The sequence below is a fragment of the Phytophthora ramorum genome, assembly GCF_020800215.1.
Source record: "Phytophthora ramorum isolate Pr-102 chromosome Unknown Phyram_PR-102_s0013, whole genome shotgun sequence".
Classification (NCBI taxonomy): Eukaryota; Oomycota; class Peronosporomycetes; order Peronosporales; family Peronosporaceae; genus Phytophthora; species Phytophthora ramorum.
This window is the reverse complement of record NW_027150659.1, coordinates 794,462-818,043: the sequence shown is the minus strand read 5'-3', so window position 1 is coordinate 818,043 and position 23,582 is coordinate 794,462. Positions and strand designations below refer to the sequence as shown.

The 23,582-nt window shown below is 54.4% G+C and overlaps 9 protein-coding genes across 9 annotated transcripts; 1 reads left to right on the top strand and 8 right to left on the bottom strand.

Moving 5' to 3' along the window:
• Nucleotides 1-126: 126 nt before the first annotated feature.
• KRP23_11904 (Serine/threonine-protein kinase TNNI3K) lies at nt 127-3,492 on the bottom strand (the record flags this gene model as incomplete). Its single annotated transcript, XM_067882484.1, has 1 exon — nt 127-3,492. One exon carries the CDS (start codon nt 3,490-3,492, stop codon nt 127-129), a length of 3,366 nt encoding a protein of 1,121 aa, XP_067740075.1.
• A 1,754-nt stretch (nt 3,493-5,246) lies between these two features.
• KRP23_11903 (uncharacterized protein) lies at nt 5,247-6,151 on the bottom strand (the record flags this gene model as incomplete). Its single annotated transcript, XM_067882483.1, has 2 exons — nt 5,247-5,536; nt 5,608-6,151. 2 exons carry the CDS (start codon nt 6,149-6,151, stop codon nt 5,247-5,249), a joined length of 834 nt encoding a protein of 277 aa, XP_067740074.1.
• Nucleotides 6,152-6,368: 217 nt separating this feature from the next.
• KRP23_11902 (uncharacterized protein) lies at nt 6,369-7,298 on the bottom strand (the record flags this gene model as incomplete). Its single annotated transcript, XM_067882482.1, has 2 exons — nt 6,369-6,625; nt 6,695-7,298. The coding sequence occupies 2 exons, from the start codon at nt 7,296-7,298 to the stop codon at nt 6,369-6,371; spliced, it is 861 nt and encodes a 286-aa protein (XP_067740073.1).
• A 439-nt stretch (nt 7,299-7,737) lies between these two features.
• On the bottom strand, nt 7,738-8,696 carry KRP23_11901 (uncharacterized protein; the record flags this gene model as incomplete). The annotated part of the gene is made up of 2 exons (XM_067882481.1): nt 7,738-7,985; nt 8,057-8,696. 2 exons carry the CDS (start codon nt 8,694-8,696, stop codon nt 7,738-7,740), a joined length of 888 nt encoding a protein of 295 aa, XP_067740072.1.
• Nucleotides 8,697-9,026: 330 nt separating this feature from the next.
• KRP23_11900 (uncharacterized protein) lies at nt 9,027-10,025 on the bottom strand (the record flags this gene model as incomplete). The annotated part of the gene is made up of 2 exons (XM_067882480.1): nt 9,027-9,310; nt 9,380-10,025. The coding sequence occupies 2 exons, from the start codon at nt 10,023-10,025 to the stop codon at nt 9,027-9,029; spliced, it is 930 nt and encodes a 309-aa protein (XP_067740071.1).
• A 691-nt stretch (nt 10,026-10,716) lies between these two features.
• On the bottom strand, nt 10,717-11,965 carry KRP23_11899 (uncharacterized protein; the record flags this gene model as incomplete). The annotated part of the gene is made up of 2 exons (XM_067882479.1): nt 10,717-11,751; nt 11,822-11,965. The coding sequence occupies 2 exons, from the start codon at nt 11,963-11,965 to the stop codon at nt 10,717-10,719; spliced, it is 1,179 nt and encodes a 392-aa protein (XP_067740070.1).
• A 518-nt stretch (nt 11,966-12,483) lies between these two features.
• Nucleotides 12,484-13,533, bottom strand: KRP23_11898 (uncharacterized protein; the record flags this gene model as incomplete). Its single annotated transcript, XM_067882478.1, has 1 exon — nt 12,484-13,533. One exon carries the CDS (start codon nt 13,531-13,533, stop codon nt 12,484-12,486), a length of 1,050 nt encoding a protein of 349 aa, XP_067740069.1.
• A 1,236-nt stretch (nt 13,534-14,769) lies between these two features.
• On the bottom strand, nt 14,770-16,349 carry KRP23_11897 (uncharacterized protein; the record flags this gene model as incomplete). The annotated part of the gene is made up of 3 exons (XM_067882477.1): nt 14,770-15,092; nt 15,177-16,119; nt 16,182-16,349. The coding sequence occupies 3 exons, from the start codon at nt 16,347-16,349 to the stop codon at nt 14,770-14,772; spliced, it is 1,434 nt and encodes a 477-aa protein (XP_067740068.1).
• A 5,526-nt stretch (nt 16,350-21,875) lies between these two features.
• Nucleotides 21,876-23,138, top strand: KRP23_11896 (uncharacterized protein; the record flags this gene model as incomplete). The annotated part of the gene is made up of 1 exon (XM_067882475.1): nt 21,876-23,138. The coding sequence occupies one exon, from the start codon at nt 21,876-21,878 to the stop codon at nt 23,136-23,138; it is 1,263 nt and encodes a 420-aa protein (XP_067740067.1).
• Nucleotides 23,139-23,582: the final 444 nt, after the last annotated feature.

Here is a 23,582-nt window from a genome sequence, read left to right as displayed (position 1 = left end):
CAACGATAATCCCTTTGGCGATTGGATGTTAATGGTATAGAACTGAAACACCTAGCGATTGAATGTTAAGCCTTCACTAACAGTTTTTTGCAAATTTTGATTCACACCGCCCGTTTTCCCTTCCCACTAACAGAAGTTCAACGTACACAAGAATGCGACCACACACAGCACTAGAGCAAGCCTGACGTCCAGACGGGAGAGCAGCAAACGATCAGCAAAATGCTTAACGACCGATGGGAAATAGCCTCCAGCGGTCGAAGCCCGCACTGATAGGAAATATGCATCCTTGAGTTTATCCAAACGCCGACGCAAGGAGTGACACCGAATTGCCGTCTCGGTTAAGGAAATGTACGTTACTTCCATTCCTTGCAAGTTCGAAGTGGACGCATAAGCATCTGCAACCAAAGTGCAGAACGCCACACGGCACTTGGAATTGCCGTCGATCTGGCCGTGAATCTGCTTGAGGTGATCCCACAAGGATCTGTACAGGGACAGCACCGGCAAAAATTCGACTCCTTTCAAGTTGTCTTGCAGCCGAGTTACCAATCGTTGAGCTGTTGCAATTGCTTTCAAAGCAGATTCCAGTGTGGCAGACTCAGTCGACGAAGCGTTGGCGAAATTGTCGTCTTGTCCATCCGCCAGCCTCGCCAACTCATCAACGACCGTAGAAACTTTGATTCTCTTGTCTGGCACCAAGACACACATGCGTTTAACCAGTTCCCACTGCTTGTCCTCGCAGCTCGCAGGTCGAGATGGCAAAGTGCCATTTGATGCGTTACGTCTCACCACAAACTTGTCAGGATTGCTCCATGGTAGACAGTATTGCAAGCTGGTCCCAGCCTTCACTGCCTCGACAACTCGCAGTGCTTCCACAATGCACATTCCCAGAGAATACACATCGGACGCAAATGTCGGTCGGGTATTGGCATCAACTAAGCACTCCGGCGCCACCCAATGCCACGCAGCGGAAACGAGAGGTTTATTCTCACTGCTCGCTACCGAACTCAGACCGAAGTCCGTCACCTTGGCTTTCATGTCACTCCCGATCACAATGTTGTTCCCTTTCAAATCACCGTGGACGACGTTGCGGGCGTGGAGATACTGAATTCCTAACGCAGCCTCATGTAGCTTTGTCCATATTTGATCTGGATACTTCCGCAAGTAGCTGACCAAGGTCCCGTTGGTGGCGTACTCGCAGACGAAGAATGGTGCTCCGACGTGGCAAGCGCCAAACAGCTGAATAATGTGCGGATTACTAAAGCCAAACCAAATGTCGACTTCGCGACGGAACATCGCGAGAGCTTCTACTCTCTTGGTGGTGATCGCTTGGGCTTGAGTGGCTGACGGCCCTACTGACGCTGACAAAGTATGGCAGTTGTCTTCATTGCCATCCGATCCAGCCAATTTCAGTCGTTTTACCACGACTTTCGAATTCAACCACGTGGCTCGGTTTACGCTCCCGAACCCTCCCTCACCCAGACAGTTCCACTCGTCAACGATCAATTCGTACGAGGGGATGAACCATTCTGGGGTAGGCTCCGTTAAATCTTCCGTCTCAATTTTGCCTGCAATCTCCTCAAATGTCTTCTCCATCGTTCCAAGTTGATTCGGCGTGTACTTGCCGGTGGAGTTGTCCATCTCTCCTCTCAGCGTCTGCAACAATGCCAACCGTTCTTCTGGTGTCTTCAAGTCCTTGAGCAGAAGATTAGGGTCTGCCACCCCAGAGATGAACAGCTCACTTTGTTCACTGCGCTGCTGTTGCCATCGAAGTTCTCTTCCTTTCGCCCCATGCACGCTGGTTTTTCCCAACGATGCCTTGAGTGACTCGATGCGCCAATGCAACGCGTACAAGCTGTTCGTGGTGCCACTTGTTGAAGCCAGTCGCATGATTCGAGCTTGTTCAGGCGACATCTTAACTGTGTGGTGAAAATTGGTGATGAGGGCGTGGAATTGTGCTAACAAGGTCGGATGAATCGTCGATTCTTGCAGACACTCGTGTATTTTCTTGATGTCTTCGAATCCTTGGCGATACTGACTATTGTCACAGTTCTTCATGTGCTGTTGCAGCTTCAGCCATTCGCCTTGAATTGTGCCGTAGTCATATTCTTCAAGCGAGGTGAGTTCCTGGCAGGGATCGGAGCTCTCCTTGATAACCAAACACGCAAGCTCATAGGCGACTGAAGATAGACTGGCGCGTTTGTGCGGGTCTTGACAGCACATGCGCCACACTAGTTCGTGTGCATCGCCACTGGGGCAGTCAGGGCTAATGGAGGCGTATTTGGCATCTGCACTCGTCTCCGGAGCCCAGTCAGACTTTAATTTTCGCACTACGTACTCAACTTGGCCACTCCATGGTTTTTTGCCAGTCACAGCTTCCAAAATGCACATTCCCAGAGAATACACATCGGATTCGTATGAGGCTTTCTCCCCTTTCAAAATCTCGGGAGCCTGCCAACGCATGGACACGGTGGCACCAGAGGAACCTGTGCCGGACTTTTCCGTTGATCTAGTGAGCCCGAAGTTTGAAAGCTTCGCCATGCCGTTGCTGCTGATCAAAATGTTACTGCAACGAAGGTCACCGTGGACAATCCCCCGCTCGTGAAGGTACTCGAGACCTAGCGTTGCCTCGTGCAGGTACTTCCAAATCATCAGCTTTTCCTTTGAAGCTGACGTGACGTGTTCAATCAGCGACCCGTCGCTAGCGTACTCGCAGACAAAGAGCTTGACCAGCGGGTCGGCTTCGCACGCGCCGTGCATCTTGATCACGTTGGGGTGCCGCAATTTCTGCCACAGATGCGCTTCGTCCTCGAATGTCGAGTGGGATGCGTCCGGGATGAATACTTTTATAACCACGTCGGCATCGAGCCACTTGGCGCGGTAGTCGCCCCCAATGTTTCCAGTCTGAGAGAAGACGGCTAGCTCAATTTCGGAAGGAGGAATGGAGCAGCTTGATAACTCTTTGGAAGGCGCAACACCACTCCCAGCTGTTGCTGTTGCATCGCTAGTTTGCAACTGAGAAGCTGGTAGCAGAAATGGCGTGAGGATCCGACGAATTTCTTGGTATCCACGATCGGCTGCAAGTCGAACCGCTGTGTTTCCGTGTTTGTTCTTGAGATTGACGTCCGCGCCACATTCACATGCCAGATATCGCACGAGGTTCACGTTTCCGTGTACAACGGCCATCATCAGTGCTGTGTCCCCGATTGCATTCTGAGCATTGGCGTCTGCGCCACATTCGCCAGCGAGGTACCGGACGACCTCAATTTTGCCGAATTCGGCGGCCACCAGCAGCGCGGTGTATCCCCTACTGTTCTTGGCATTCACATCTACGGCACAAAGCTGAACAAGATACTTGATGATAGTCATTTCACCGTGTTTTGAGGCCCTCATCAGCGCCGTATCTCCGTCCTTGTTCGTGGCATTCACGTACGAAGCACCTCTTTTTGCGAGATATTGAACACGCTCAGCCAACCCAAATGCAGCGGCCTCCATTAGCGGGGAGTCTCCACTGGTGTTAGTGGTGGCTACACTTGTGGCGCTCGCTTGAGCAAGACCTTGGCCAAGTCCAAAAGCAGCTACCCCCATCGGTTCTGTGCGTCCACCGTTAGCACCTGCCTTGCATGGTTCGGAATGAAGTCCAATGGCGGTAGCAGCAACCCAGACGTGTCCATAACGCTCCTTCTTGCTCGTCCGGAATAGATCCCACATCTACTTTGTAGCTGTCGAAACGGGAACTGAGTGGCCTTCTCGATTCATCTCGTGCTGTGGAAACCATCGCCTCGTCCAGGCCAGAGAGTACACCTGGGTTCACACCCGCCTTCAAATCGTGTAAGTGAGAAAGTATGCCGGCCATTTCCGCCTTCAAGTGAAGCAGCGACCCACCGCAGCGATTTCTGGAAGCATTAAGCGCTACACCACTGAAAAACAAACAAAACGAAGTTGCATTTGGTAAGTGCATTTTTGTATCTCATTAAAACTCCGACTCCTTCTGGTGTTATCTACCGTTCCTGCTGAATAAAATGGAAAACTCGGCCGATATGGTAGATAAATCTGACGGCCAACTCAAACAGTTCCTCTTTACGTCATAATGGATATGAGTGCGTCAGCAAGCATTGCTCTGCTGAGTGCCGTGGAAAAGGGCAATGTTTGAGAAACGAAGAGGGCGCTAAAGAGCGGAGCGGATCCCTTTGTCAAGAACGCGCATGGCTGGAGCTCGGTGGAGCTGGCAGCGAAAACTGGCGGCCTTGTAACTGCTTAACTCATCTTGACTCAAACCCAATCGACAGATGCAACACTTGGTACATGTCATTTGGCCCAGTGCGCCAGCGATCGCCTGCTTGTAGTAGCCTCGTACGGTCAAGTGGAAGTGCTATGCGTTCTGTTAAAATTCGCCCCTGATATCTAAGTGAGCGTGGAGTATGCGAATGGACTTAGGCCCTTAGTACTGGCTGCGAAGTTTAGGTATATGCGGCCTTTATTGAGCTTTTTGTAAGCAACGGTGCAGACACTCAAGCAGGATTATCAAACGAATTTACTGCGCTGACTTTGACTGTTACCACTGAGTACGGAAAGTGGCTAATGCTTCTCGTAAACCAATGAAAGAAAGACCGCGCTTGAGATTAATGGCAGCAACCACCGCTAGGTAACAAAACGTTTTAAACTTTCTTCTCCGAACCAATGCGGGTGTGGATTTCAAGGAGCCAGGTGGAAGAACTGCACTCCATTTTACTGAGACTATGGGTGTGTTGCATTCGCTTTCGGACTGCGAAGCACGAATCGAAGTGAAAGATGCTCTAGGACGCCCACCTCTTGTGGTGGCAATAGGCAAAGGCAACAAAGATATTGTCGAGACTCTTTTGCAACGTAGTGCCAGTATCGATGCGGGTGGATTCGATCAGAGAACGGTGTTACACATTGCTGCGGAGAAGAATGCAGTGGATATTGCGAAAATGCTTTTGGATAATGGAGCCGACACGGATGGCTGCACGACGTTAACGACTGCTGCGAAGCAACAGAACGTGGCTATGATTCGGCTTTTGCTGTAGAAATTAAAACGAGAACAAGGAAAAGCGAGTGTCGGCATGTGAGTTAGCTACATGTAGTCGAAGGATGAAGTACCTGTTGGGTCTGTGAATTGTTTCTTCGTACAGCATAAAAATCGTCTTTTACAGACTTTAGTAAACAAGCATCACAAAAGTTTTGATTGACAATTTCAATAAACACTTCCCTTCGCTGCATCTCGTACACTAGCGCAGCATGGCCAGCGCCGGTGCCAAGTCTTCCAGATGAGTGCGATGCTGCTGACTTGGCGAGGCAGGCCGAAATCCTGCGCCTTCCTCGACAATTGCCGACGTCCCTTCCGCAGTCGACAGCTGAATTCGCATAACGCCTGCCGGTCCAGCGCTCGGTGTACCATTTCCATGCTCCGTCTCGATCAGCCTCTCACGCATGGATTTCCACCCCGAAAGAGTCAATTGAGGACCACGAGGCGACCTTGGCGGGCGTCGCATCGCCTGGTCCGGCGAACTGCCCAACCCTGCAACAACAAACCTCTACAGTTCAGCAACTCTCACAACCTAAAAGCTCATTCGTCCTAGTAGCACGTACATGGCATGGCACATCTCAACCACCTCTTGAAGCAGAAGCTGAGCATGGAGAACACGATGAACGAGGCCACCCCCATGGCGATCACCAGCATGATACTCCCCACTTGCGCCGTCTCATATGCCGGACACTCTTTCTGAATTACGAGCGAATCTCTCGCCTCCCGTTCGCAAACCGCCAAGCAGATGCAGCCGGTCTCCCCGACACACACAGTAGCGGACTTGACCTCCCCACTCGCAGCATATTCCTGCAGCCATCGAGAGCGACACGCACTGCAAACGGCCTCCGAAGCCTCACAGTAGCTCAAACTGCTCGCCGCATAGTACGTCTGGCCTCCCACCCGCTTCGACGAGCTCAAACATTGGCCAATGTCACCAACCACACACGTATCTCCGACGATTCCGACATTGAGGCAGTCGAAGCAGGTCCGCGATTTCTCGCAGCTCTTGTCCGCGTACCAGGTGCACGAGTCTCCGGTGGCCGACACGTTGCTGGGGGCCGCCACCGCTGCGTCGAGGCCGGCGCTGCCGTTGGAATTCGACGCCATGGGTCGCCCAGCTTCTTCCAGACTGCGGCACCGCACATCATAGTTGGCCTTTCGATGAGGAGCTTCAACATACGCATCTTAGAGAGGCGGCACTGTACGACGATGTGTGACGTGTGAGCACTTCAACGTTGTGCTTTGGAAAGAGACGCTACGCCGAGGTGTTCATAGCAATACAATAATATTTGCGCCGTCCGCTTGGCTGACCTATCGGTCGCTTCTACATCGGGGCCATCATGTACCGAGGCTCGAATGATGCAGGCGAAGGTGTTTGCCGGGAGGGAGCGGGTGCTACCTGCACGGTGACTGTAGACGCGTCTGTCATGGACTCGGCGCTGCGGACTGTTGCATCGAGTCTTGCCGTGTCGCCCCTGACGAACCCATGCTCCGTCTCGATGAGTTTCTCGCGCAGCGACTTCCAGCCGGCCAAACTGAGCTGCGGTCCCGACGGTGGCGGGTGCGGGATCGAACCAGGTCCTGCAATCATCGAACACACGATAATGAGCTCTCCATTCGCAGCATTCGTCCACTCACTCAAAAACTCACCGAAGTTCCGTGGCCCAGCTACCCGCATGTACCTCCGCACTACAAAGACCGCCAATACCAAGCAGCCGCACACACACATGGCCAGTATGATGCAGGTCCGCGTCCCCGACGAGAACTCGCTGGAGCTCTCGCTGTCGCTCGCACTGCCGCATTGGTACGCAACCACCGTCTGCTGCCACTCGGGCACTTCCACGGCCGCGACGCACACGCAGCCGCTCGAGCCCGTGCAGTACGTCGTGGAACCTGCCGTTCCCGTCGCCTCGTAGTTGGTCGTCCACTCCGAAATGCAAGTGGCGCACACCGAGTCGTTGGTGCTGCAGTAGGAATAGTCGGACGCCGGGAAGTACTTGGACAAGGGCTCGTAGTACTCTCGGTCGGACAGGTACTGGGCGTAGACGCTCATGCTCACGCACGCGCCGTTGGGGTCGATGGCGCACTCGTCCGTCTCCAGCAGCACATTGAGACAGTCGAAGCCCGATCGGGGCTGCGAGCAGTTCTCTCCGGCGTACCACGTGCAGGAATCGCCAGCATTGGAGCTCGTCGTCTTGGCCACCGTCGAGTCGCCGGCGTCCTCCGACGTCGAGCTGTTGGATTGCGACGCCATTTGCGGGTCGTGCTGCAAATTCTACTCTGAGCGCGGCATTGCCAGCGGAATCCCAATGCGTGGCCTATTGCACCGAGGTCCTGCTTGTTGTGGCGCTTGCTTTGTGGTGCCTGCATCCACTGGCTCCGATATACGAGTCATACGTAAATCAAGTGAATGACCTTGTGATGGGCCTCGCTTGTCTCGCATCTTCAGACTGCATAAAACACGCAATGCGAGCTTCGGGTTTGCGTTTTGAGCTTGAGCGCAAGAGTTTGGCAGGCACATTCATCTTCTAGTGGCGCGCGAACGGTTCATCTCATCACGGAGCAGGAAGACCAACCTGTTCACCCTAACACTGCCAACACTTTACAAAAACGGCACACGCATGAACTACTTTACGAGGAGCGAGCACTCGTACACCTCATCACTGTAGCATGATGATCCATTTCTAAAGCTCTTAGTGCAATGGAGCTACGTCGCTATTCGGCGACAATGGTTGGTAGTCGCCTCCTCCCTCCAGCGCTTCATCCTGCGCGTCGGTGGTAGCTCCTGAGTGTTCTTGAGACCCCAACACGGCCGATTCGCCTCCTCCGAAAGCCTCCTGCTCGAACGCAATGAGTTTCTCTCGAAGCTCCTTCCAGCCGGTCAACGCTAGTTGGGGTCCTGTTCGAGGCCGGCGCGACACAGTCCAAGTCTCTCGAGCAGCTGCGATAGCAACAACAAAACAGTGAGATCCCTACTACCAAGCAGCATCAAACGACCCAAACACAGCGTACCAGGGACGGAAGATCCGCGACCACGACCAACTCCTCGCTGTCGGACCAGCAACTTGATGCACCAAAGCCCAAGCAAGGCACCGAATGCAACGCCTACTGCCAATGCAAAGCCGATCCGGGACGCTGTCGACGTCCCGCTTTTCGAGTCGATGCTGCCACTTGAGCTGCACTGGTCTGCCAAGATCGACGCGGACCAGTCGGGCAGAGCGCAACGGGCGAGACAAATGCAGCCGTCCGTTCCTGTGCAAAGCGCTGGTTTGTCGATGGATCCTGTTCTCTTGTAGTCGGACAGCCACGTCGACGTGCAGGCTGTGCATGCAGTGTCGTCGGCGCTGCAGTACGTGTACTTGTTGGTCGGGTAGTACTTGTAGTAGATGCCGAACTCCTGCTGCTTGGTCAAGAAGTGCGAGTACTCGGCCAGGCTCACGCACATGCCGTTGGGCATGATGGCACACTCGCTCGAGATCTGGACGTTCAGACAGTCGTAGCACGTCCGCGGCCGCTTGCAGCTCGCATTGGCATACCAAGTGCACGAGTCTGCAGTGTTGGTGCCAACAGTCTTGCTCACGGCAGTAGAGTCTTCACCCACGTCGTCGCCAATGGATGGGGACGAGCCGGAGGAAGAGTACGACGCGTTCATATCGCTGAATGGTGGGGAGATTCTGCCACTGGCGTCGATGCAGTCGCCACGCCGTCCATACCTCGATAGACCAGCAGCCAGCCAGCAGATGCCAATCAAACTTTGGACAAGAACCCAGCCGCCTTTGCGCAACATGCCCAGCGTCTGTAGGGTTCAGTGAGTGCCATCGCGAGGTTAATAGCAGACATCCTCAACAGCACAACAAGTGATCATAATTACATTACCGGTTAAGACGGAGAAGGCCAGGTCCTCTCCGCTAATAGTTGTTCCTAACAGCCCGCCGTCGATACTCACTGGCCGACGTGGGCTGCCTTCCTTGGGACTGTCGTCCTAGAGAGCGGTTCTATCATTTTGCGCAGGTTCCTGTGTGTGTCGCTCGAGCTCTCCCGGCGACGCAGGTCGGTACCCGTCGCCCTGCTCCACTCTGATCTCCGGGGCGTGTTCCGTCGTCGCTGGGGTGAACGACGCGTCGGCCGTCTGCAACGTCACCTCATCGCTGCCGTTCACGAAGCCGTGCTCTGTATCAATGAGATTCTGCCGCAGCGACTTCCACCCAGTCAACGAGAGCTGCGGCCCTGTCGGCTCCGGTCTCGGTCTCGGTTCACGCCGCGTACCTGCAGCATCAGACACAAAATGAGTTTCCCTTGCATCCACCACCCACCCACCCACCAATTCTCTCCTACCTGAAGGCTCGTAGTTGCGGCGACTGACGTAGCGCCGCACTCCCCACGTCACAAAAGCCAGGAGTACAGCCACCGCCACCCCCACGAAGATGGAGACAGTGACTCTCGTGGCCATGGACGTGCCCGAGTCGCCGCCCGAGCCGTTGCCGCTGGCCGAGCACAAGTCGTTGATCACCGCGTCCTGCCAGTCGGGCACCTCGCAGTCCGCGATGCACAGACAGCCGCTCGCGCCCGTGCAGTAGGTGGACAGACCGGCGCTGCCTGTGCTGGCGAAATTGGCGGTCCACTGCTCGCTGCACGCGGCGCACACCGAGTCGTTGGCGGCGCAGTACGAGTACTCGCTGGACGGGAAGTACCGCTGCAGCGGCGTGTAGTAGTAGCGGTTGGCCAGGTAGCTCTCGTACTGGCTCATGCTCACGCACGCGCCGCTCGGAGCCACGGCGCACGAGTCCGAGCTCAGCAGCACGTTCAAGCAGTCGGAGCAGGTGCGCGGGCGAGAGCACGAGCCGGCGTCGTACCACGTGCACGAGTCGCCGGCGTTGGAGCTCACGGACTTGCTGGCGTCTCCGGCGTTGACGTCGTCACTGGTCGAGCTGTGGAGAATGACGTCGACAGTGTCGTTGGAGGACGAGGCGGAGCTGCTCATTGTTGCTCTAGTCGACACGGATAAGAAGAGCTTCGTAACGGTCGAGAGAGATTTTGACAACTGAGACGACTGCGATGAAAGCGATGGAGACGATGGCTGGCGGCGTGTGTCTTACACTTGGCCGAGGACCTTCCTTGCGTGCTCCGAATCGCTTTGATGTGTCACTTGATCTCGAACTGGCCAGGCGGCCATCAGCTGATGGCTATGGGTGCGGCATACAAACTGGGAGAGATTCGGCCAGAGCCGGGGCTTTCTTTGGTCGACATCCTCGCGGACTACAGGCAACCCCAGACCTGAGCCTTGACTGATGTACAGACGTCGCTCTCTCAATAAGCGATCGAGGGTGGTGGAATCGATTTCATGGGTATTATATATAGTGCAAACGGATAGAAGCAGAGAAACCCATATTTGTTTTATGACTGTCATCAGATATATAGGGGGTATCTAAACAACGAGGTGCGTTTATTGAGAGGGGACCGTGAAGGGGAATCCCAAGTGATTACGATCATGCCATAGAAAAGACTGTACCTTCCCTCGCGGACTAATGTACCCCAGATTACGCTCAGATTTTGAGCCACCACACATACTCAAATCAAGTTGAAAGTACAGAAACGCAAACGACCTTTCGAGCTGAACTCCAAAGTGTACCCCTGATGTAACTGTAGCTTCAAGTTGCCTTTTGCATTTGCAGCTACAGCATCGGCCGCAGACGACCTCGTCCTTCGCCTACCGGATCTACCTTATTATCGATGAGCTCCTCGCGCAGAGCTTTCCAAGCTGGCAGCTCCAGCGACAGCGTCGACCGCCGCGTCTCCGTCGGTCGGCTCCGTATTGACTCTCGTCTCCTGGCTCGGATCACCTGCCGCACTCGCCAAATACCCAGCAGCACAGCCAGAATCACCGCCACCGCCAGACTGAGGAAGATGCAGAAGGTTTTCCACGGGAACTCGGTGCTGTAGCGATTCAGCGTCGAGGCCGACGCGACCTCGCACTTCTCCGACACGACAGTCGCTTGCCACTCGGTGGACTGGCAGAACGCTACACACACACAGCCACCACTTCCAATGCAATAGGATGCTGAGTTGCTGGACGAGCCAGCGATGTTGCAGTCAGTGCAGGCTTGGTCGTCGACTTCGCAGTAAGTTGCGTTGGTCGACGGGTAGTAGTATCCGTCGGAGGTGCTGCCTGGGTTCCGGAAGTCCAGTGTGTACTTGTAGGTCGTCGACAGTGTGGCGCAGTATCCGCCAGGCGTGATGGTACATGCGTCGCCATTGTCTGACAGAGTGTTCAGGCAATCGTAGCAAGTCCGCGGCGTGCTGCAGAGCGTCGTGTTCTGGTACCATGTGCACTTGTCTTGGCTGGCAAGAGTGTCCTTGCTGCTCGAGGATACCCACATTGACGAAGACGATGGAGAAGACGCGTCGGTTGTCGATTCAGACCCAGCATTAGCTGTAGCCGCCACAAAACTGCAGCCTTCCGGTGTGCTCCCTCCGACCGCAAGGACGACCAGTGGCAGTCGCTGCCGCGCGTAACTCAACCATGTCGAGGATTCACAGCTCTCCACAACCACGCATCTCTCCTCGGTCGACTCTGATGAGGAATTGCTAAGCTTATCTGCACAATACGTCGCGTTCTCCGCCAAGTAGAATGTGTCCCCGTCACTGGCCAGCGTTTCTTGGTACTCCTCCACACTCAAGCAGATGCCGGTGTCCGTGAGCACACACGTCTGTCAAACAGCAACACAAGTCGATTAACCCATCGCTGTCCAGAGGGTCCGGGCCTGTCATGGGTGCTACCTCTCCGGTGGTGGGGGTCTCGTCCAGGCACTCACTGCACGTTCGAGGCTCCAGGAAGCACTCGCCGCTTTGGGTCGTCGTCTTCCAGCTGCAACTCGAGGCGCTGATCGTCTCCTCGCTTTCCGCCGATCCAGAGGCCGACATGCTCGCTCGCGCTCAGACCTGCCACCTTCGGAGACTTTCTAGCAATGAAAGTGTAGCCACCACTCGTTGCGGCAGTCAAGGTCTCACTCAGACGGAAGATCACCACAGCGATTCTCTGACTAAACGTTGCAGCTGCAAGCGCATTGAACCGCACACCGGACCACGATGATGCCCGGCGCCACAGCCGTAAACCGCGATCGCATTGCTTCAACCACTCGACTCTTCATTACTGCATTGCCGCGAAGGTGGGGACGACGACCCTCTCTCGCGATGACGTCACTTGGTTAGTTCGCCTTGCAGTCACTAGCAACAAGCAGAATGGCGCCTCGACTCAAAGTCGGATCACGTCGGGGTTGAGGGCCGAAGGTGGCCGTCGGGAAACCGAGGGACCACGTTGAAGCGGACTTCAAGGTCAAAGACGCGGCATCCGCTGACTCGCATCCGAAAGCTTTCCAGCAGACCGGCGGCCATTCTCGACCGCACATTTCCTCACTCATATTGACTTGACTTTACTGCACCTAGGCTGTGCGGTCCTCTAACTGGGCATACGGCGTCGCGCGCGCGTCAATCTCGTCGTCCCCTCCATCGTCCTCGTTACCGCTGGTAAGCGGCTGGCTTGGCCGCGGTCTTACCACGTTGGTATTGTCAATACTCGAGCGACGCCGGCCTGTGCTCGTCACGGCCGTAAGCGGGTGCTGTGGGTCCTCCAACTCGATCGTCAGCGCCGCAACCTGCAGGTTCGTGAGCTGGGCGTTCCCTGCAGCCTCCCTCCTATCAGTCTCTGGCTGCACCTCTGCAGCAGTGGAGGTCGCCGCCACACTCCCATCCCCCACCGCCCCCATAATGGGCGTCTGGTTGGCCAAGGTGTCTGCGCAGTACTTCTTCCAGCCCACAAGCGGCAGCAACGGTCCGTGGGCCAACGGACGATGGCGAAACGCTTCTTCCCTTGCAAAGCGGCGCTTGTGCAGGCACCTGACCCACCACAAATAAACGATCACAGGAATCGTGAAGCACAGGATCACGATGGTGACGATGTCGCCGACAGAGATGCCCATGACGTTCGCGGTGGTCGTGGAGCTGAGCGTCGCGCAGTACTTGTTCGACACCAAGTTCGAGTACACGGGTGACTCGCAGAAGCCCACACAGACGCAGCCGTCCGAGCCGACGCAGAACTGCGAAGGCTGCGAGGCTCCCGACGCCGATTTCGTGAACTGGCTCGCGTCACACGCGACGCACACGGGGTCGCTGCTCTCGCAGTAGGTTGCGTTGGTAGACGGGAAGTAGTGGGGCGCGTAATCGCTGGTGTTGAGGCGGAAGTCCTCTTGCCACACGTAGTCGCTCATGGTAGAGCACAGACCCGCGCTAGTGATGACGCACTGGACGCCGTCGCCCGGGGACGAATTGAGGCAGTCGTAGCAGGACCGCGGCGAGTCGCAGGCGTCCGAGCTCTGCTGCGACCACATGCAAACGTTCTCGCTGGCTTTGGTGTACACCGCGGGGGAGGGGGCCGGCGTCTCGATGGCGACATCCACCCCACTGCTTGAGGAGCTCCTGGAAGCCGAGGCCATGTTGGAAAAATGATGAAGGAGACTTTGATGGACTCAGATTCAGAGCGACAGCTGATTGGGTGAAGGCTTCGGTCTAGCAGGTGCACTTGAACCGCCCCATCATCCTTTCGATGGTGTGGTTACACCAGGAGGAAGTGCTGACAGCCACGGCGAAAGAAATGCCGTCGCTCTTCAGGAGCTGCAAAGTTTTGGTGCTAAAGGAAGAAAGCGCTGATGACGCTCCGTTTTTGAAGTACGTAAAGCAACGAGCATCGCATGCACAACGAGAAGACAACCCGAGGCGTGAACTCAATGATGTACTTCTCGTCACCAAGACCACCAAACAACCGCTACCACAGTGGATCCTTCATGTCGGTGCAAGTTGTGGTGTGTGAGGTGCAGTGTTTTCTCGTCGAGAGCACACAGCAAAAAGTCGAGAAGGAGAGCAACATTTGTTATCAGCTGAGTCATCGATGGCACCCACAACAGCTCGCCACCGTTCACTGTTTGCGAATATATGGAAAGGGCTGTCAAGCAGCTCTTGGACTTGACCGCCATTCACAAGAAAAGCGTGATACACGGTGACCTGAAGTTGAACAATCCTCTCAGTCTGGCGAAATGACCGATATGCGGAGCTGGTAATAGTATGTGTGACGAATTTTGATCCTGTTCAACTGCAGATGCAATCGAGCCGTTGAGAATATTTGTCGAGAAAGAATCTGCGGTGAAACTGGAGGAAAAATATCCTTGCAGTGCAAACCCTTCAGAAGGTTGGAGTGGATCACGCTTTTTCTCGCAGTGCTGTACTTCCAGCAATCCAACAATGCAGCTACAGCCCTTGTCGGACGCTGAAATTACTGTTCCAGATTTAGTGAAAATAGTGGTAGTGGGAACCCCAATGGTCAGGAGCAAATGTAGATGCACAAGATATTATACTCAATCCCAGTCATCGTTGATATTGGTGTCACGCGTTGTGCTCAGTTGTACGCGTTCAAATGCCTTGAACCATTGTGAGCGCTGAGCCGTCGTGAAATGATGCGGAGCAGAGCTGATGGCTAAAAGTTGCATGTTTCGCTATCTATGATTCTGGATTTTACTGGTGTTTCACTTTACCTCATTTGGTCTGGATACAAATGTGCATTGCATGCAGCATGCAATTGCGCCTTGAAATCACTTGCTACTCAAGTGGCGCGGTATGCTCAGTTGTGAAGAATGGACTGCAGAATTTGTTCATTTGTTGACACAACAGCAAGCAAGTTAAATTGATGCCCGCTCGGTCCGCGGTGGTATTGTCACCGACGACGGTCGAGCTGGTGAAGGAGGCGGTGCTGGAAGCACCGGCACACTTGGAGACATGGGGCGGTAGCCGTCTCCTTCCTCTATAGTAACCATCGGAGCGTCTTCGGGGGCATCAGCAAAATGATGGCGAATAAAGTCCCCGTTCCCGACGTCTTGCTCGTCGGCGATAATGCCAGCACGCATATCCTTCCACGCAGACAGTTCCAGAGTGAGCCCTGCGGTGGGCTGCCGACGCACTCCGATGCTTTGTGCCAACAAATTGTGCCAGCGAGCGTCTCTTCCTAACGTGAATCGACAACAACAAAAACAGTCAGGGTTAGTAAGCGCATTCTCAACTTGCAACGACAACAGAACGAAATCCTTACGGCGAGCGCGGAACAAGTAAAAAAGCTGCAAAAGTGCTGACAGGGCGAGCAACACGCCGCCCACAATGATGGATGCGATACCAATAGTTGGAATGCTTGAACTGTTACTATCGTGCGTCGTTGGTGTGGCTTCACACGCTTCCTCGACCACGATCGATTCCCAGCTCGGCGACTCGCAAAAGGCCACACAAACGCAGTCGTTCTCGCCCGCACAGAACTCGGACAAATTCGTTTTGCCAGGGTAAGCGCCTACAAAATTCTCGATGCGGCACTTTGTACAGGTAGCGTCGTCATATTCACAGTACGTCGTATTCGTCGATGGGAAATAGTGCGCCGCGCTGTCCGAATATACCTTCCGATAATCCAGCGTGTAGTTGTACTCATCCATCGTCGTGCAATATCCTCCCGGAGTGATAGTACACTTTTGTCCGCTGTAGAGCGCCGTATTGAGACAATCATAGCACGTCCGTGGAGTCTCGCAGTACGTCGAGTTCTGATACCACATGCACTCGTCATCCGCAGCGTACGCATCTTTGATAACTGGTATCGTCAGACTACTGGAAGCCGAGGCATCCGCCTCAGCAGAGGTTGACGACGAATTGGCCGCCAATGGACACGTCGTGGTCTCGTTTTCCTCTTTCAGCAGCGCTGCAAGTCTCGCCAACGTGTCATTCCACCACGACTCGGACTCGCAAATTGCAATGCAGACACAGTCGTCCGTGCCCGTACAATACACCGACGGGTTCTTGTTCCCTACGGTGAAAGTGGTTTCTTGGCAGGAATTGCACACCGAGTCATCGGGTTCGCAGTACGTCGTGTTCACCTCAGGAAAGTAATTGTAATGGATCGGGTACGTAAATGCAGACTGTGCGCGGCGATAGTCCTCCGTGTAGTCATAGGCCGAGATGTCCTCGCACAGTCCATACGGCGTCAAGACGCATTCCTACAAATACCGCCATTTATTATATTAAAGATTGCCATCTTCAGAAAATATAAGAAACATACTTCTCCAGAACTCAGCGCCGTGTTGAGGCAGTCGTAGCACGAGCGCGGCTCGACGTAGCACTTGTTGCCGTTGGTCACTTGTTCCCAGGCGCATTCTGAGGCGGCCACGAGGCTGCCGGCGCCTATTTCGGCCGTTGTGGAGCCTGATAAGGAGGAGGAGCGCGACATTCAGCGGGGTTAACAGGCGATTAATGAGACTCGAAGGTGTTGGCACGAAGACCGGTGCTCTCTGACCACTATGGAGTGATTCGCAGTTTAACTCTTATAATGGTGACCTGTAATACTAGATGGATTAATGGCATTTTAAATGATGGAGGATACCAATAATGAGAGGGTTGAGGGCAACGTGAGATGCCCGGTTCCATGCGGCGGCGAGTACTAGTATCAATCTTAAGGTTGGCAGGTATGTGCATTGCTTCGATTGGTTTGATCAAGCCGATAAGCAGTAGAGCTCCCGTCGGTTCTGAGTATCGCGCACTCGCAAATCGCGCTATACATGTACCGGTGCCATTCATTATCTAGGTGGGTTTTCGGCTCAAGCTCATTTCATATTTTGGAAGGAGCTTTGATCTTTCACTTTGAGCATTAGTAGTATTAAAATAACATAAACATCAAATAGAAGGCCACTTAACCATGAAAATCTTTCACTTCGAGCCTGAGTGTTACTAGCTCCACTTGAGCGTGTGGGGCCTAAATTTCACGGTGAATAGCTTTGTTATCCCCTACCGTGGTGCTAAACAGATCACCACTCTATTGCTGGACAGTTCATCGCTGTGGTATGCTGAATTCCTCGAACAACTCGTTCATCAATCTTTGGTGTTCGGCGACACGGAACAACGCTTTTCCTGTGCATCGTTCTATACAATGTAAGGAACTTGCTTGTCGGACGAGACTTTTACCTGGGGAAAAATCGATCGTTATAATACAAAGTTGGACTTCCTTGATTTCATTGCACTGTTGCAAGATCGTGGAAAGCAAGTCTTGCTCAGCCGATTCTGTTTCAAGTACAACCGCACCAGCTAAGGAAACACGACAGAGGATTTCACGTATGGGCCGCCGTGGGTATTCTATTAGACATTGCCGTCACTGGTATATGCACCCCGTTTTATATACGAGCTCTACGAACAAGTTGGCATGGAACTTCGTTGCAATTGAGGATGAGTATCTTTTGACATTTCGCGCATCCCAGGAGGCTGTCAGGCACGTGCTTTGATCACGGCGATCGTTTGTACATGTAGACTCCCCTAGCTATGAACGATCTACACTGCTGATTCAACGGTTATTTGAAGTGCTCTGCTGCTGCTCGCGTGGTTTATGGCTGCACACAACGTGCAGAGCTCCACGTCGTTGCATTGAACGAGCAGCTACAGTACGTATCGAGTATCACCACGGGTGTTGCAGATCGCTCAATCGACGAGGTACTTATGATAAGTGTCATAAGCTACGACACTTATCTTACATGTACATGTATTATCAGTAGCTGTACATGTATCAGAAAACTTCGTGCACGCCCCCGCCCGATACGGATAAACTGTGTACTACAGGTGCAATACTACAAAGCGGTACGTACAAAGCAAGCTGTTTGACATGAACTAGCAGATTACTACCGTATTGAGACCACGGCGCGCTGCAGATAAGCGGCAGTGACATGACAATAACAAGAGGCTTTATCGGGAGACAGCGGATAGCCTTTACCCACTCGTCAAGCAAATTTATTGATCTTGCTGGGATTGCCCGCTACATGCACAAGCCTCCGGCTCGTTCAAAACCCCATCGACTTCTCGCACTGCGATCGCACCACCACGCATACTAGATAGAGGGGCACAAGGTGCTTGTGTCCGTGCTGCCGCAACGAAAGTCAACTGAGGACGAGAGGACCATTTGGAGTTTTACCTTCAACCAACCACCAACCAGATCGAAACCATGAAGCTACCATCAATAATCGCTATACTCGCCGCGGCATCCACGCTGGCTCACACCAATGCCGACGAGTACTTCACTGGTGACGGTACCACGTACAGCCTCGGCGACACCAGCTCCGGCAACTGCAACATGATGTCGGCACTCAGCTTCGCCACCACCGACTACGCCGCCCTCAACAACGAGCAGTGGGACGGACTCCAGAACTGCGGCCGCTGCGCCGAGGTGTCGTGTGCCGACTCGCGCTGCTCCGACCAGAGCAAGTCCGTCGTGGTGCAGCTGCTGGACCGTTGTCCCGAGTGCAAGCATGGCGACCTGGATCTGTCGCCATCGGTGTTCAAGACGCTCACGGGCTCCGACCCGTCGAGATACACGGTCAAGTGGAAGTTCGTGGATTGTCCCGTGCCGGGCAACGTCAACTACTGCCTCAAGGGGGGAAGTAACAACTACTGGACGGCGGTGCAGCCCACCAACGTGGCCACGGGAATCACCAGTCTGCAGATCAACGGCAAGGCTACCAAGATGCTGGACGGAGCCTACTACTATCTGTTGGACGGTTCGGGCTCGGTCGTGGCGGACCTTTCGAGTGTGACGGTGTCGATGACCGACTTGAACGGTGTGTCCATGAAAGACACTGTGTCACTGTCTGCCGGATCGTGCACGCAGGGTAGCAGCCAGTTCCCTTCGTCTTCTGGAGGCTTGTCACCGACGCCCTCAACGTCGAGTCCGGCGACATCGACGCCTGTGACCAACACGTCGGCGCCTGCAACTGTCGTCCCGACACAGACACCAAAGCCGACGACAGCGACTCCTACGGTGTCTCCAACGCAGCCGCCGATCCCTGAAACGCAGGCGCCTTCTATCACTACCCCCACGCCAGGGCAGCAACAGGTGACCTCTGCTCCGACCAGGCAGCAGCCGGAGGGTGACGATCCGACACAGAATGCTCATCAGTATTAATACTCACCTTCCGAGACAGCAATGGAACTGTCATCCAGAACCGTGCGTTAGTGTCGAGCTTCCGACAGGAACTGTAGGTCTAGCTGTAGATCTTCACACTTCCCGATTGGTGCCATAGATGTCTTCCAATGTGCTTATTCACTCAGTTCAGCTACCATCGGCATACGTCACGGACCCATGCCCGATAAAATCTGCACACCTTTGAGTTGACTTCGGTCCAGGCGACATAACTACAACAACGCTATGCTACATGTCGTCATGATGAGCGATAGTACGATCCGACAACGCACGGTTTCCTTCACGCAACCTGAGCAGCAACAAGCAAGTCAAGAAAAAACAATTGTGGCGTTGGTCTTGCGTCAAGACTCTTGCTCCGATGTCGTGGTATCGAGATTAACCCCAGGAAAGAGAACACAATGTGTTCAACACATGGGTTCGTGCTGTGACGATTTCCCAAGACCAGCCCACCCATCAACGAAATGAATGCATCCACCGACTTTATCCAAGCAAGTTCACGTCTGTACCTGTACACCGGCTCGTGGACTCGCTCAATCGCGGCATTGACAATTGGAACTCAATGATGATGTATACGCTGGCTTACTTGAAGTATTTTATAAAAGAGCCCTACAAACTGGTGGGCAAGGAGCTTCGTGGAAACTGAGGCTTAGTATCTGGCATCGACTCTTTTGATATATCCTCATCAGCAGATCCAAGGATCTACGAAGTAAAGCCGTCGGGCACGTGCTTTGACCACGGCGATAGACTCCCCTAGCTACACTAAATACATGTACTGTAGTTGATTCAATGGTTATTTTACTTGAAGTGCTTTGCCGCTGTTCGCGTTGCTTGTGGCTGCACAACTCTACGTCGTTGCATCGAACGAGCAGGTATTGATCATCGCCACGGGTGTCGCTTTGCCTCGAAAGAGACTTCTCAATCGACGAGAATACTTTTACGCCAAGTATTATCAATAACTGTAGCGGATAGTTCATACACGCCCCTATCCGATACACGCACAACTGTGTACAACAAATTCGTCAGGGACAGTAGATACTAGTTGCAAGTTGGTAAACCTCGTCCGGGATTGCCTGCTACGTTTCCGTCTCGCTCGAACCCCGTCTACGTGTACCCCTCGCGCTGCGATCCGACCTCAGGCACAAGGTCTAGGGATATTGAGCCCCGGCTCGGAAGACTACCCGAGTCTCTTTCTTGAGGCTGATCTCGATACCACGCCATCGGAGCAAGAGTCTTGACGCAAGACCAACGCCACAATTGCTTTCTCTTGAATTGCTTGTTGCTGCTCAGGTTGCGTGAAGGAAACCGCACGTCGTCGGATCGTACAAGTGCATTCCACGGCGACTCACCATGACGAGAGTACATGACATACCTGAGCACTTTGTGTTCGCGCTGAGCTCGAGGTAAACTTCCCCCAAAACCACGAGCCCATTACGATTTATGATACGCAATTGGATCGCACGACGGCAACGTTTGGGACCACGCGACAGCGTTCTCATCAACTACCGTACTGCTCGCAATCTCTCGCGTACGGCGATTCTCACACACAAAGCGTGAGTCGATCACGTATGCAAGGAGTGTTTCCCGGTATCGGTAGAGACCAGTCTGACCGCCAATGAAATAGATGCACCGCCGACTTTGTCCAAGCAAGCAAGTAACCGGCTCGAGGATTAAAGCAGAGACTCGCCCAAACGCGGCATCGACAATTGCGATGTTACCATTCTCGACCCCAGAAGGCAACCAAGAACTTGAGGTTAGTCCTCGTGCCTACCTTGTCCAGCACACGAAGGAAATTGCTACCAAACCTATCAACGGCGCTTTCACGTTCATTCTGGGTTTTACCTTCAACCAACCACCAACCAGATCGAAACCATGAAGCTACCATCAATAATCGCTATACTCGCCGCGGCATCCACGCTGGCTCACACCAATGCCGACGAGTACTTCACTGGTGACGGTACCGCGTACAGCCTCGGCGACACCAGCTCCGGCAACTGCAACATGATGTCGGCACTCAGCTTCGCCACCACCGACTACGCCGCCCTCAACAACGAGCAGTGGGACGGACTCCAGAACTGCGGCCGCTGCGCCGAGGTGTCGTGTGCCGACTCGCGCTGCTCCGACCAGAGCAAGTCCGTCGTGGTGCAGCTGCTGGACCGTTGTCCCGAGTGCAAGCACGGCGACCTGGATCTGTCGCCATCGGTGTTCAAGACGCTCACGGGCTCCGACCCGTCGAGATACACGGTCAAGTGGAAGTTCGTGGATTGTCCCGTGCCGGGCAACGTCAACTACTGCCTCAAGGGGGGAAGTAACAACTACTGGACGGCGGTGCAGCCCACCAACGTGGCCACGGGAATCACCAGTCTGCAGATCAACGGCAAGGCTACCAAGATGCTGGACGGAGCCTACTACTATCTGTTGGACGGTTCGGGCTCGGTCGTGGCGGACCTTTCGAGTGTGACGGTGTCGATGACCGACTTGAACGGTGTGTCCATGAAAGACACTGTGTCACTGTCTGCCGGATCGTGCACGCAGGGTAGCAGCCAGTTCCCTTCGTCTTCTGGAGGCTTGTCACCGACGCCCTCAACGTCGAGTCCGGCGACATCGACGCCTGTGACCAACACGTCGGCGCCTGCAACTGTCGTCCCGACACAGACACCAAAGCCGACGACAGCGACTCCTACAATCGCACAGACCCATGTTCCGTCCGTGGCCACCTTGACACCGACTGTCACTACTGCACCCCAGCAGCAGACTTCTGCCCCTGTGGCGACCACTCCGACGCCTGTGTCAACTACCATGGCGACGGATGCCCCGACTACCACTTCCCCTACTTTGACCAAGAAGCAGTCGGGCTCATCGAGTGACGACGACGCCTCTCAAACTACCCAGGTGGACTTTGGTTCTGCGAGCTACGTTGGCCAGACTCAGCCTACTGAGTCACACTCTCGCTCTGCAAGTGGAGACGATATGACCCACGATCCCGAGCAAAACTCGGCCGAACAGAACTCAAGCTCGCAGAATGACGACGAAGAGACCGAGACGACTGCCCCCTTGACGACCACCACTCCCAGCACCCAGCAAGCGAGTGCCTCTACTGAGGCGGAAGAAACCCAGACTGCTCAACAGCAGCCGACCACGGCGAGTGAGGATGGAGAGACTCAGAATTCAACGATGTCGCCGGATTCTCCTGCCACGGTTGTCCCCACAATGGACACTTCTTCCTCGGAGGCGCAACAGTCAGGCTCTACGAGTGAGAGCGACGACGCCCAGACTGTTCAACAGCAGCCGACCACGGCGAGTGAGGATGGAGAGACTCAGAATTCAACGATGTCGCCGGATTCTCCTGCCACGGTTGTCCCCACAATGGACACTTCTTCCTCGGAGGCGCAACAGTCAGGCTCTACGAGTGAGAGCGACGACGCCCAGACTGTTCAACAGCAGCCGACCACGGCGAGTGAGGATGGAGAGACTCAGAATTCAACGATGTCGCCGGATTCTCCTGCCACGGTTGTCCCCACAATGGACACTTCTTCCTCGGACGCGCAACAGTCAAGCTCTACGAGTGAGAGCGACGACGCCCAGACTGTTCAGCAGCAGTCGGGCTGGACTAGCAACGAAGGCGAGGTTCCGGCCTCGACGGTGTCGCCTACGGAAACGGATGCTCCTTCGACGATTGCCCCTAGCACGTCTACGCAGTCAAGTAGCGCGAGTGCGTCTGCTTCTGAAGTTTCCAGCCCCGCGGGTGAAGGCAACGCGAACGAGACGTACGGGCAGGGCTCGAGCTTCTCCAGCAGTGACAACACGAACCAAGACGTGGGCAAGAACACTGAGTCCAAGACGTCGGCTCCTGCTACGTCTTCTTCGAGCCCCACAACTGAAGACGGTGAGACCGAGACGGCCGAGCAAACCTCGAGCGCTGTGGGTGCCGACGCCGAGACGGAGCCTTTTCAGCAGCAGTCGAGCGATGACATCGAGACTACCCAGCAAGAGCCGTCAACCCCTAAGACCGCGAAAACTGAGACCACTGGCAGCGCCGGAACTGTCAACTGCCCCATGTAAGCAAACCTGCAACGTGCAGGTAGAAAACGCCATGCGTAGCACCCGATAATGTCTTCAACATGCTTGTCAAATGTTCATCCTCAGTTTCTTTGCGTCCGAACGAGCAGACAACGTGTCGAGCTGGCGACCACAGACTCGTCCGCGACTTGGATTTGCGGTGTACACTGGGGTGCGTGTCAGCAGTAGCAGCTGCTGGAGGACGGCGTGACTCGTGTGGCTGCTCTGGGCCGTCCACCTGGTGCGTCTTATCCATCTGCTCGTTCCCCACTGTAGCAATCGCAGTGACGGATAGTGACCATCAGATGTCCGTCTGTGGGGCGGACTTGTCTTGTTATCGTCTCTTCCCCACATCTTGCCACTGCTTTCAGCAAGAAGTCAGTCCAACTGGGAGTCGAGTATCCAAGCCAGCGCCTAATGCCCGCTTGGATGTGCCTTTGGTGCGAA